The sequence below is a fragment of the Sus scrofa genome, chromosome 14 (genome assembly GCF_054392235.1).
Source record: "Sus scrofa isolate SSC_HxYL_T2T_F1_AM1 chromosome 14, Sscrofa_HxYL_maternal_Yorkshire_Landrace_v2.0, whole genome shotgun sequence".
Lineage (NCBI taxonomy): Eukaryota > Metazoa > Chordata > Mammalia > Artiodactyla > Suidae > Sus > Sus scrofa.
Window position 1 is genome coordinate 98,718,273 of NC_139396.1, and position 11,286 is coordinate 98,729,558.

An 11,286-nucleotide genomic window follows, 5' to 3' on the forward strand; every position below is an offset into this window, starting at 1 on the left:
CGTGCCCCTGTGGCGTAGGACCTCATCCCGTCGCGACTCACCACCAGGCGGAGACTGGTGCTGAGGCGCGTCGGCCGCCACAGAGGGCATGGGGGCCGGCCGTACGGGCGCTGTGCTCGCCGTCCTGGGAGTTCTTAGTGTCTGTGCGGCCAGCGGCTCAGGGCCAGTGGTGGAGGGGGATACCCGCGGGGGGACGGAGTGGGCGGAGCCGTGGGATGGCGCAGTTTTCCGGCCTCCCTCGCCGCTGGGCGCAGTGGGGGTGGCGCGCAGTCCGTTGACCCCGCCGCCGGTGAGGGAGGAGGCGGTGGATTTGCCGGTGCTGCTGTGGTGGAGCCCAGGGCTGTTTCCTCACTTCCCGGGCGACTCGGAGCGCATCGAGTGCGCGCGCGGCGCGTGCGTGGCGTCCCGGGACCGACGGGTGCGGGGAGACTCGCGGACGCGCGCTCTGCTTTTCTACGGCACCGACTTCCGCGCGTCGGAGGCGCCGCTGCCGCGCCTGGCGCACCAGAGCTGGGCGCTCCTACACGAGGAGTCGCCCCTCAACAACTTCCTGCTGAGCCACGGTCCGGGCATCCGCCTCTTCAATCTTACGTCCACCTTCAGCCGTCACTCGGACTACCCGTTGCCGTTGCAGTGGCTGCCAGGCACCGCCTATCTGCTCCGCGCGGCGCCTCCGCTCCAGGAGCGCGCCGAGTGGCGCCGCCGCGGCTACGCGCCCCTGCTCTATCTGCAGTCTCACTGCGACGTGCCTGCGGATCGCGACCGCTACGTGCGCGAGCTCATGCGCTACATCCCGGTGGGTGAGAGCTGAGCGGGGCCGGGCGGGAAGGGGAGGGTGGAGAGCGGGTCTGAGGCGCGACCCCCGGTGTCCAGGTCGACGTGCCGTACCCTCTTGACCGCCGTGCTCTATCCTACTTAGGTGGATTCATATGGGAAATGCCTGCAAAATCGGGAGCTGCCCATTCCGCGGTTACAGGACACAGCCACAGCCACCACCGAGGATCCAGAGCTCCTGGCCTTCTTGTCCCGCTATAAGTTCCATTTGGCCCTTGAAAATGCCATCTGTGATGACTACATGACGGAGAAACTGTGGCGCCCCATGCATCTCGGTGCCGTTCCTGTGTACCGTGGCTCTCCCTCTGTGCGGGACTGGATGCCCGACAATCACTCCATCATCCTCATTGACGACTTTGAGTCGCCGCAGAAGCTGGCAGAGTTTATTGACTTTTTGGACAAGAACGATGAGGAGTATATGAAATATCTGGCATACAAGCAACCTGGGGGCATCACCAACCAGTTCCTTCTGGATAGTCTCAAGCAGCGGGAGTGGGGAGTGAATGATCCTTTACTGCCTAACTACCTTAACGGCTTCGAGTGTTTCGTCTGCGACCACGAACTGACTCGGCTAGAGGCCGAGAAGGCCCACGCAGCCTCTCCTGGGGACATCCCCGTCCCTGAGCCTCATATCGCCCAGCCCTCACACATGAACTGCCCAGTGCCCACACCGGGCTTTGGTGCCATAGAAGAGATTCCTGAGAATGACAGGTAAGGTTAGCTGGGGTTCCCTGAGGCTGATCTCCTTACTTGCTTCCTGCAGGCAATAAACTAGCACTGGGTGCTGAAGGTGCTGATGTTGTATAAAGAAATTATGAGGTGGGATCCCTCTCCCTTTAAGGTATCAAGAGTCTAGCTGGGGAGATAAACTGAAAAAGCCCAGTAAAAGATGTGAGGGCAACAACATATGAAAATCAGCTTTTGTAAACAGTGTTTGCAATAATGATTCAAAAAAGCTTCAACCAGAGCAGGAGGCCTGTTCAAGGAAGTGATGAGGGAGAGACATGGCCTAAATACCAGGCTCAGGATCTGGACTGTCCTGAACATCAGATCAGCTATTTGTTCAGCCCCATCCTGTGGGGCAAATGGGGATGAGAATTTTGAGGGAGGTTCATCTACGATAGTCAGGCTTTATAACTGATAACCTGGTATTACAATACCTCCTTTCACTCTTAAAATTACCTTGATTTGGATGATAAATTATATGTTCGTCCTAGACAGAATAGAAGGGATGCTTTCAGGGAGTTCCTGTTGTGGCTAACTAGGTTACGAACCCGACTAGTACCCATAAGAATGAGGGTTCAATCTCTGGCCTCGCACGGTGGGTAAGGATCCATCCCGTGTTGCCGTGAGCTGTGGTGTAAGTCAGGTCCCACATTGCTGTGGCTGTGGAGTAGGCGAGCAGCTGTAGCTCCAATTGACCCCTAGCCTGGGAACTTCCATATGCTGCAGGTGTGGCCTTTAGCCAAAAAAAAAAAATGGGGGAGGATGCTTTCAAAAGTTGATTAATTAGGTATTTCTCTGGTGGCTCATTGGTTAGTGATGGACATTTGTCGCTGGTATGGCTCAGTTTGCTACTGTGGCTCGGGTTCAGTCCCTGGCCTGGGGAACTTCAGCATGCTGTGGAGGTGGCCAAAAAAAGAAAAAGAAAGAAAGAAAAAAAAAGGTGATTAACAATGGTGGGCAGGTATGGATTGGAAGGGAGGTGAGGAGGCAGCAGAAGATGGTGGCACTGGGAAACAAGGTCAGCATGGGAGGTGGGGTGAAAAGATGTTGAAGCCACTTGTAGCAAACCACATCTATTGGGAGAGAGGCAATAAGAGATTAAGAAAGAAAGGTTGCTAGAATGGCCTACAGAGATGTCTTGGAGGCCTGGCACAATTTAGTCCTGGGTATAGACATAATTTGTATCCAGTAATTTGCATCAGGTAATTTTCATCTAGTTTGTTCTGAACATAATGTTACAGTTTATCAGAGGAAAAGTGTAACACTTACCTAGACACCTTATACTCTCATTTTGATTATTGAAATAGGTGTAACATAAAAGGTAACCATCTAAATAAGCTCCCTTGTTTCCATAGTTTGACTCCTGCTCTGCCTGCTTCTGAATTCCCTCCACATTTGGGGACCAAGAACAGGCAAATCAGGAAATGTAACTCATTGGCGGGCCGGGTGGGGGTGGAGGTTGTGTGATAAATTTGTGTTTGTGTTTACTGCCTGTCACTTGGACTAGTACTGAATTTGCTTTACATTTCTATCCCTTCAAAACAGAAACCACTGTTCCTGTTTAGCCAGAACATTATTCCTATCCTAGCCAGAGACCATTGTTATCTGTTTAGATTTCTCTGGCCAGAGAAAGGCAGGACTCATAGCTGTGCTGAGGTCCCATAATCTAACCCCCATTTTGATGTTTCAGCTGGAAGGAGATGTGGCTGCAAGATTATTGGCAAGGTCTGGACCAGGGGGAAGCTCTCACTGCCATGATCCACAACAACGAGACATTGCAGAGGAAATTTTGGGATTACCTAACCGAGATCTTTATGAAAAGGAACCAGAATCTCTAATTACTCTTGCAAGAGTCCTTAACTTGATAGAGCTAAGGAGATGGAGGTTTTTATTCTACCATACGACGTGAAGGGTATCTGCTGCACAGATCCTTAATGAACACTCTCTTACCATGGATTCAAAGGATAAACTATATCCACAGATATTTCAGTCTAATGGTGTGTAGCCAGAGTCTTAGCCTTATAGGTAATAGGGCCTCTCCTCGAGGAAAGATGGAAGCATCCAGTTCTTGGTTTTGTGGGAAGCAGAAGCCTGAAACACGCATTTGATTCAAGGTGCTGATCAACAGCGTTTTTAAGGAATTGCTTATTTCTCTAGCCATTTCATCCTCTCAGTTGTGAGTGGGACAACATGTTAATATTTGGCTGTGAATGAGGTAAGATGGGCCAGGTTTAAAACTTCTCTTGTGCTATTCCTCAAACCACTCATTATTACTCCTTACCTTTCCTAATCTCTTTTGCTCATCTCTTGGTTTTTAAAGTGTTGTGTTGGTGGTGAAGCAAAACTCCTGGTGAGTTGTGTTCTGGTCCCTGGAGTTGTATTTTTTAAAATCATTTACTTTGCTTTTCATGTCAGCCTTTAAAATTTTTATTTTATTATTATTATTTGTGGGCATGTGTGTGTGGCTTTTTGGCCGCACCCAGAGCATGTGGAAGTTCCCTGGCCAGGGATCAAACCCAAGCCACAGCAGCAACCAGAACCACTTCATTGACAATGCTGTATTCTTAACCTGCTGCGCCACAAGGGAACTGCTTAACTTTTAATTTTGAATAGCTTTTTCTTTCCTGGTGTTCCATAATTTCTGATGGAGATGGAGTATCCTCGCCACCCTTCCCACATTCATCATCCCCTGTATTAAATTGGCTATAGGTTTGCCAGCTTTTTTTACTGCTGGTTTGCTTTTTATCTAGGGGATATCTAGAATTCTTTCTCACTTCATGAATAGAAAGATTCAGTGACTGGAGTTCCCATCATGGCGCAGCAAAAACACATCCAACTAGGGGCCATAAGATTTCAGGTTCAGTTTTTGGCCTCGCTCAGTGGATTAAGGATCCGGCCTTGCCGTGAGCTGTGGTGTAGGTCACAGACACAGCTTGGATCTGGTGCTGCTGTGGCTGAGGCATAGGCTGGCAGCTGCAGCTCCTGTTGGACCCTTAGCCTGGGAACCTCCATATGATACAGTGACTAATAAATGTCGTATAAATTTAATGAATTGTCCTTCTCTATTTTTGGCTGGAGATGGAGACTAAGCCTGGAAATGATGATAGAAAAAGCTATAATGATTTTGAAGTGTTAAAATAGCCCATTGTGAATCAAAGTGCAAATTTTTATAGGTTTTTGTTCTTTTCTGTCTGCCTAATGAACTCTTCTACTTTATTATTTTTGTATGCCTCAAAAGTCCCATTTCCCCCCCAAAAGTCATGAAATTGTGGTGGACAAAACAGCCCAGCAATATAGCTGTATTAATTATCTCATATTCTGAGGCACTTTTCACTTTAAGTGGGATAAATATTCCAACTTCATTCATTCTATTACTGATACAAGACACGACTTTATAGTACTTTCTGAGACTACATTTTGATGGAGCCCATCCAAGGCCCTAAGCTCAAGGGGATGAGAGGTAAGGCAAGACATACAAGCCATCATAAGGGGATATAGGCAAACCCTCCATTTGCTGTGGTTTAAACATACAGCTTAATGGGCAAGGAGACCATTTGCTTTTTCTGGGGCAGTGGAACAAGAAAGAATACTATGTATCTTAGAACTACCCTGGTTGTGATGTTGTATTAATGAATTATCACTAGAGAAGTTTCATAGCTTATCAATATATCTGGTTTAGTATATGTGTGTATCTGTATACACACAAATTTACCAACATATAAATACGGTTGCAAAGACAAGAGGAAGATTTTATGACTTCAGTATAGACTGTGTATAAATAACCTTGTCCTTATATAAGGTTTTGTTTGTTTTTATTATTTTGAGCAAAATGCTAAGCTATTCTGTGTATGATGATAACAGTTTGTGTTTAAATTTAAGAAATCTAGCTCTTTATTTAACATCAAAGCCAACATCATGTTTAATTTTTTTAAAATGACACCTACTTTGAATTCAGTAAAGATCTATAGAGAATTTATATAACTTTAGGCTGGCATGAAACTATATAATATCCCACAAAATGGAAATCCTACAACAGAACTCCCAATAAACATTTTGTTTATATATGAGATGCTTCAATAACTAGGGTCCCACACTTATCGTGACACCTAAAGATGTGGCCAAGGAAACCTATTTAGGCTGGGTTTCACTGCCAACGTGGTTCTTTTTCCAGTTTATTTAATAAAAAATGCTTTTCATAAGAGCATGGAAAGTTTGCTTACCCAGTTTGGACTTTCACAGAAAACAAGAGGAGGGGAAGACCTTCAAAAATACTTCTGTTAAAATTTGATATAGTAGAGACCCTTACAAAAGAAGTCAAATTCAGGACTCTGATTTCTAAGCCTGCACTCTATTTAAATGCTGATGCTGGTTTATAGAATGCAAAATACATATTACAACCATGTGCAAACTAATGTTCAGACTCAAATTTCATTATGTGCAATAAAAATGGTAAGTGATGGTTATGCAAGGGGTAGAATCATCCTTTCCTGTCTAATTACACCAATTCACATTGGCATTACTTTAGCACTTTTATGTATAAAGTAGGCCAGTTGTTTATGAATGATTGTGGCCAGAGACTCATGCCTGCTTTGTGACCAGTGCTCCCCAGACTTTCTCCTTTATTCCCTATTACCACAGAAGTATTCATAAAAGAGCAGGGAAGGCCAGGTGCTACGGGTCCACAAGGGAAGGCAGCACCAGAAATAGCCACCTAGCTATCCAACTAAAGGCTTCTCTTTCTCTACAGAGAAAGCAAGCAATGTGAATTTTCGCTAGTTTGTGACCCAGCCTGCATTCTGTACAGCAGCAGGCTTGGGGTTATTGGTGGTAGAAGTGTCTGATAGGAGTCAGCTTTATTTGTGTTGCTGGAGTCAGGGTGGAACTTGGGGCTGATGCCCTTACTATTCCCAGGTGTTGCTGTTTTCTATTGTTTCAGGTTTCATTTTGTATAATAAATGGCTTCTTTTGAAACAGTGTCTTTTGCTTGGTTTTATTTCTGGCTGTGATAAAGTTGGAGACTTGGAAAAATACTTAAAACATTTGTTCATTTAACAAGCATTTACTGGCACTACTCTAGGCACTGGGGATTAAGCACTGAACAAGATAGACAAGGTCTATTCTCTTCCGGTGCTTACATTTTAAATGGGTGTTGGGGGTAAGGCTGTAAATGAACAGTAAGGGAACAAGACAATCCAGACTATGATAGGTGCTGTGAAGAAAATAAAACAGCTTGATAGTGGTTTGGATGGAAGTCAGGGAAGTCCTGACAAACTGAGACTCAACAGAAGAAAAAGAACCAGCCATGCAGAGATAAATGGAAAGATTCCAGACATCTGTGATAAGTGATTTTAGCATACTAAATTTACACAACCAAATTAAGTATTGCTCTCCAAAGTAGTCATCTTAAGAACTACAAGTTTGTACAAGTTGTGCTTCCATTACATGGTGCTCATGTATAAATATATGCCTTGAGAATCAGCGGTACGTCTTTGTAAATCATTTTGGGAGGTGGGGGGTGGGGGGGGAGTCAGAACCAAGTCTGATTAAAGCTAGGCATCACAAGGAAGGACAAAGTCTAGAAATAGGAATGATACTACTAAGTATCTTCAGAGAATTGGGAAGAGGATTAAGTAAAACAATGTATGCAAAAGTCCTTAAACCTTTCCTTACCCAGTGAGATCGATATAAATGAGCAAACGATTTCTGAACAACAGTAGCTGCTGAAGTAAATGAGGGCTAATTTTTCTTTGCGGCTTCTGGGGTGGTTCCAAACGTAGTCAAAACCAACAGTTCTTGAAGGTTTATTAAAATCATTCCTAGAGTTCTGACCCTGGCGCAGCGGCTCCCGCCAGCTGAGGAGGTGCGGGTTTGATACCTGGTCTGGAGCAATGAGTTAAAGGATCCGGTGTTGCCGCAGCTGCAGCTCGGATTCAGTCCCCGGCCTCGGAACTTCCCTATGCTCCGGGTGTGGGCTTTTTTTTTTTTTTTTTTTTAATAGTAATAATAATTCCCAATTTAGCATTTTTCAGTCTCCCAGTTTTATTTGCTCCCATCCTCTCTGCCCTTGCTTAGGTCAATCTTTTTTTTTTTTTTTTTTTTTTTTTTTTTTTTTTTGGTGATGCGCCCGCTGCAGGCGGAAATTCCTGGGCCGGGGGAACGAACTCCCACCATAATAGTGGCAAGGTGGATCCTTAACCCACTGAGCCACCAGGCAACTCCAATCACCTTCTAATCCAGCCGGTTACCACTCGAAACTAGAGTCCGTTTATCAGTGTTTCCTGGGTGTTCCCGGTCCAGTACTGCCCCAAGACTTCAGGGCCCACAAGAGTGGCCTAGGTCAGCAGACGAGTCCCAAAGATTCTCCTCCCAACCTGCACATCGGTCTCTATTAAAGCAGGTCAGAACCCAGCAGCGCGGGTGCCCCGCCAAGAAAACAAAGCGGTGCATGCTGGGCGGGAAAAGGAGCCTCCTAGTTTCAGGAAGCTCGTAGGGTCACGCAGGGTCACGCACGGCGCCGCAGAGCCTGCCGGGAGCTCGCTGTGCAATGGCGACTCCCAGCCTGCGGGGTCGACTAGCACGGCTTGGAAACCCACGGAGGCCTATACTGAAGCCCAACAAGCCCCTCATCCTAGCCAATCATGTCGGGGAACGGCGCCGGGAGAAGGGCGGTGAGCAGTCGGAGCCGTGGAGGCCCTAGAACGGAAGCCGGAGGAGCGCAGGGGGCCGCTGGGTGGGAGGGCCGGAAGGTAAGGGTCTCCTTGTGATTGAGGGTCCTTCCCGTTCTCCACCAGAGGCGACCTGTATCACGGAGATGTCAGTAATGATGGCTTGCTGGAAGCAGAATGAATTCCGCGACGAAGCGTGCAGAAAAGAGATTCAGGACTTCTTCGATTGTGCTTCGAGGGCTGAGGTGACAGGAGGCTCCTGGGGTGCCCTCTTGGGAGGAGAATGGGGTATACAGTATGGTTCTTACTGCCTCTTGCTTGGTGATAAGAAAATTCTTCTCCCTCAAAAAGGGCGAGAAAAGTTTTTGGGATCTACTTGACTCATGCCAAAGTGCGAAAGTTTACAATTTTGAAGGCATCGTGATCTTGAGCGATTTGTTTTACTGCTTTTAGCTTTATCAGATGTACAGTGAGGTTAATATTCATATCTGCCTTAAAGAATTTTGTGAGTGTTAAGTGAAGAAATGAATGGGAAAACCACATTGTAAAATTTAAATTGCTGCTCAAATAGACATTATTCTCCCAAGTGAACTAAAGATAGGAAAGGACAGTTTATTTGGTTTCCAGCTTAGATTTAATTGCCAGCTGGATGATGGCTTCAGATCATACAGTCATTCATGGTTCCCAAGTCCTTTTGATGAAAGAGGACTGAGAAGATGACGCAGCTCTCCAGGCTGGTTAATTTCTCAGTGTGATTTGGGGTGTTGTGAGAACTATTAGCTTAGGTCAGGGCCAACTTTAGAGCTGTCATTTTAATTTTTGTTCTGTGTTTTCAGGCTGCCCGAAAGATGAGATCAATCCAGGAGAACCTGGGAGAGTTGGGGAGTTTACCCCCCAAGAAATTGAATAAGTTGTTACATAGGTTTCCTAACAAACCTCATGTCAGCTGAAAATGGAGAAGCATTTTCAATGACTGGACTGTAGCTTCTGAGAACTATGCAGAGGCTTTTTAGAGATATTTGCATTGTCACACGTTCTTTTTGAAGAGTGGAAGGACGCGAAACACTTTTTTTTAACCCTTTGGAATCATTATGTGGATGGAAATTATATTTTATGTTGAAATAAAATCCCCTGAAGAGAGCTTGGCCTTTTGTTGTGGATTAGGTATTCCCACTATAGTTGAGTCCTGTGTTCTCCCCTACACTCTGGAAAGTCTTTGCTCTGTAATTTGCACCAGGGTCAAGACAAAAACCTTTATACCACTTAGTGTCCTTGCCTTTGTATGCAAAGGATGCATAAGGATGTTGGAGTCTGTTTATATGAAGAGCTTTTTTGCCATTATCTGTAAATACTCATTGACTATCTGTGCATAGCCACTGCAAGGTGCTGCCAGGATAATCAGAAGTTCACAAACTGGTGACCCAGAGGTTTTGGAGATGTATTTTATTTGGCCCACACAATTAAAAGTTTGTTTTTAAATTAGCAGACCACATTCAAAAATTCAGTATCATAAAAAACCCACTTTGGCTGGGGGTGTGGCCAAAAAAATATGCTTTTTAGCTTTTTTTAAAAAAAATCAGGAGTTCTTGGAGTTCCTGTTGTGGTGCAGCAGAAACAAATCTGACTAGGAAACATGAGGTTGTGGGTTTGATTCCTGGCCTTGCTCAGTGGGTTAAGGATCTGGCGTTGCTGTGGCTGTGCTGTAGGTTGGCAGCTGTAGCTCCGATTCAACCCCTAGCCTGGGAACCTCCATATGCCATGGTGTGGCCCTAAAAAGCAAAAAAAAAAAAAAAAAAAAAAAAATCAGGAGTTCTCTTGTGGGACAGAGGGTTAGGGATCTGGCATTGTCACTGCTGTGGGTCAGGTCCCTTCTGTGTTCGATCCCTGGCCCAGGAACTTCCACATGCCACAAATGCGGCCAAAAAACAAAGAAAAATCCAAAAATCTGGTAACCTTTTATTTCCCACATGGAAATAAAGAATCAAATAGAGCTGATTATCATTAGTTTCCATTCTCCAGTGATCTAGCCACAGGACTCTCAAATGGTGAGACTGAGGCTTAATCGGCAATTATCTTCTTTGTTTATCACCTGTTCACTTCTCTCTATGTTACTACCTGGTTGCTGACAACATTTTTGCGACCTCCTGATATTAGAACAATTGAACAGTATTTTTTGCATACTTTGCCCTTTCAATCATAACTGAGTTAACTTTTTCTATGTACTTTACAGCATTAAATGCACAAAGGGGTCAGTGGGGGTTTTAAAGCTCCAGTAGGATAGTTATTAAGATAAAAATGGGCCTTGCCTCCTTGACTCCGCGCAGCTACCTCTTCCTATAGCCCTCATGTCCCTTTGCTGGATACTGGGCAATTGCTGGGTTCTGCAGACTGAGGTTGTCAGCCTTAGGAAGAAGCTCTGGGCTTAGGTATTTTGGATTAGTCTTGGAAGTACTTAATATCCGTCAGTAGACTCCCAGTAAGAGTCTATGAACATAGATGGGGGAAAAAATTTGTCTTTTTTTTTTTTTTTTTTTTGTAGGTCAATTTGTCATCTTTTTTTCCCTTTTTTTAGGTTTTTCTTTTTTCTATTATAGTTGATTTACATTGTCCTTTCAATTTATGCTATACAGTAAAGTGACCCAATCATATATATACACACATTTTTTTTTCACATTATCCTCCATCATGTTCCATCACAAGTGACTAGATTTAGTTCCCTGTGCTATACAGCAGGATAATTTGCTGTTTTTAATCTGCAGCTATTTCTAAAATTATCCAAAAGGTTTTACCAAACTGTTCCAGATTTGTTTATGCAAACAAAACCAGAATTTATGGGCAAACTTTTACTTACTTTGGTCAATGGTGGCCAAGAATCCTTTGTTCCTCTCTGAAACCCAACAACTCAGCTTTGATTGTTTCACTTAGTATCCCCCTGATTGGCTGCCTACTGCTGTATTGATTGGTTAGATTAGTGGAGAAGTTCCTCATGGAAAAAAATTTTGTCTTTAACCACAACAGAAATTGAGCATTTCAATTAGGAATGTGGAAAACAAAACCACAG

General features: G+C 44.9%; 2 protein-coding genes across 5 annotated transcripts; both read left to right on the plus strand.

Moving 5' to 3' along the window:
- Positions 1-49: 49 nt before the first annotated feature.
- On the plus strand, positions 50-6,531 carry FUT11 (fucosyltransferase 11). Of its 4 annotated transcripts, none has more exons than XR_014828150.1 (4): positions 50-800; positions 920-1,545; positions 3,251-4,089; positions 4,382-6,531. XR_014828150.1 is itself a non-coding variant. In XM_001928248.6 (3 exons), exons 1-3 carry the CDS (start codon positions 89-91, stop codon positions 3,396-3,398), a joined length of 1,482 nt encoding a protein of 493 aa, XP_001928283.1. In that variant the 5' UTR covers positions 50-88; the 3' UTR covers positions 3,399-6,531. The 4 variants fall into 4 exon arrangements, 1 of the variants encoding a protein (XP_001928283.1); XR_014828148.1 differs by having other exon boundaries at positions 50-796; XR_014828149.1 differs by having other exon boundaries at positions 3,251-6,531.
- Positions 6,532-8,078: 1,547 nt separating this feature from the next.
- Positions 8,079-10,021, plus strand: CHCHD1 (coiled-coil-helix-coiled-coil-helix domain containing 1). The gene is given in 3 exon segments (NM_001190155.1): positions 8,079-8,228; positions 8,352-8,470; positions 9,062-10,021. Coding segments are annotated over 3 exon segments (357 nt in total). The 5' UTR covers positions 8,079-8,104; the 3' UTR covers positions 9,176-10,021.
- The last annotated feature ends 1,265 nt before the right edge of the window (positions 10,022-11,286 follow it).

Coding starts and splice junctions, on each gene's coding strand:
- FUT11 (XM_001928248.6), top strand. CDS start 89: ATGGGGGCCGGCCGTACGGGCGCTGTGCTCGCCGTCCTGGGAGTTCTT. Junction 797..919: donor AGCTCATGCGCTACATCCCG/GTGGGTGAGAGC, acceptor TATCCTACTTAG/GTGGATTCATATGGGAAATG. Junction 1,546..3,250: donor GAGATTCCTGAGAATGACAG/GTAAGGTTAGCT, acceptor TTGATGTTTCAG/CTGGAAGGAGATGTGGCTGC.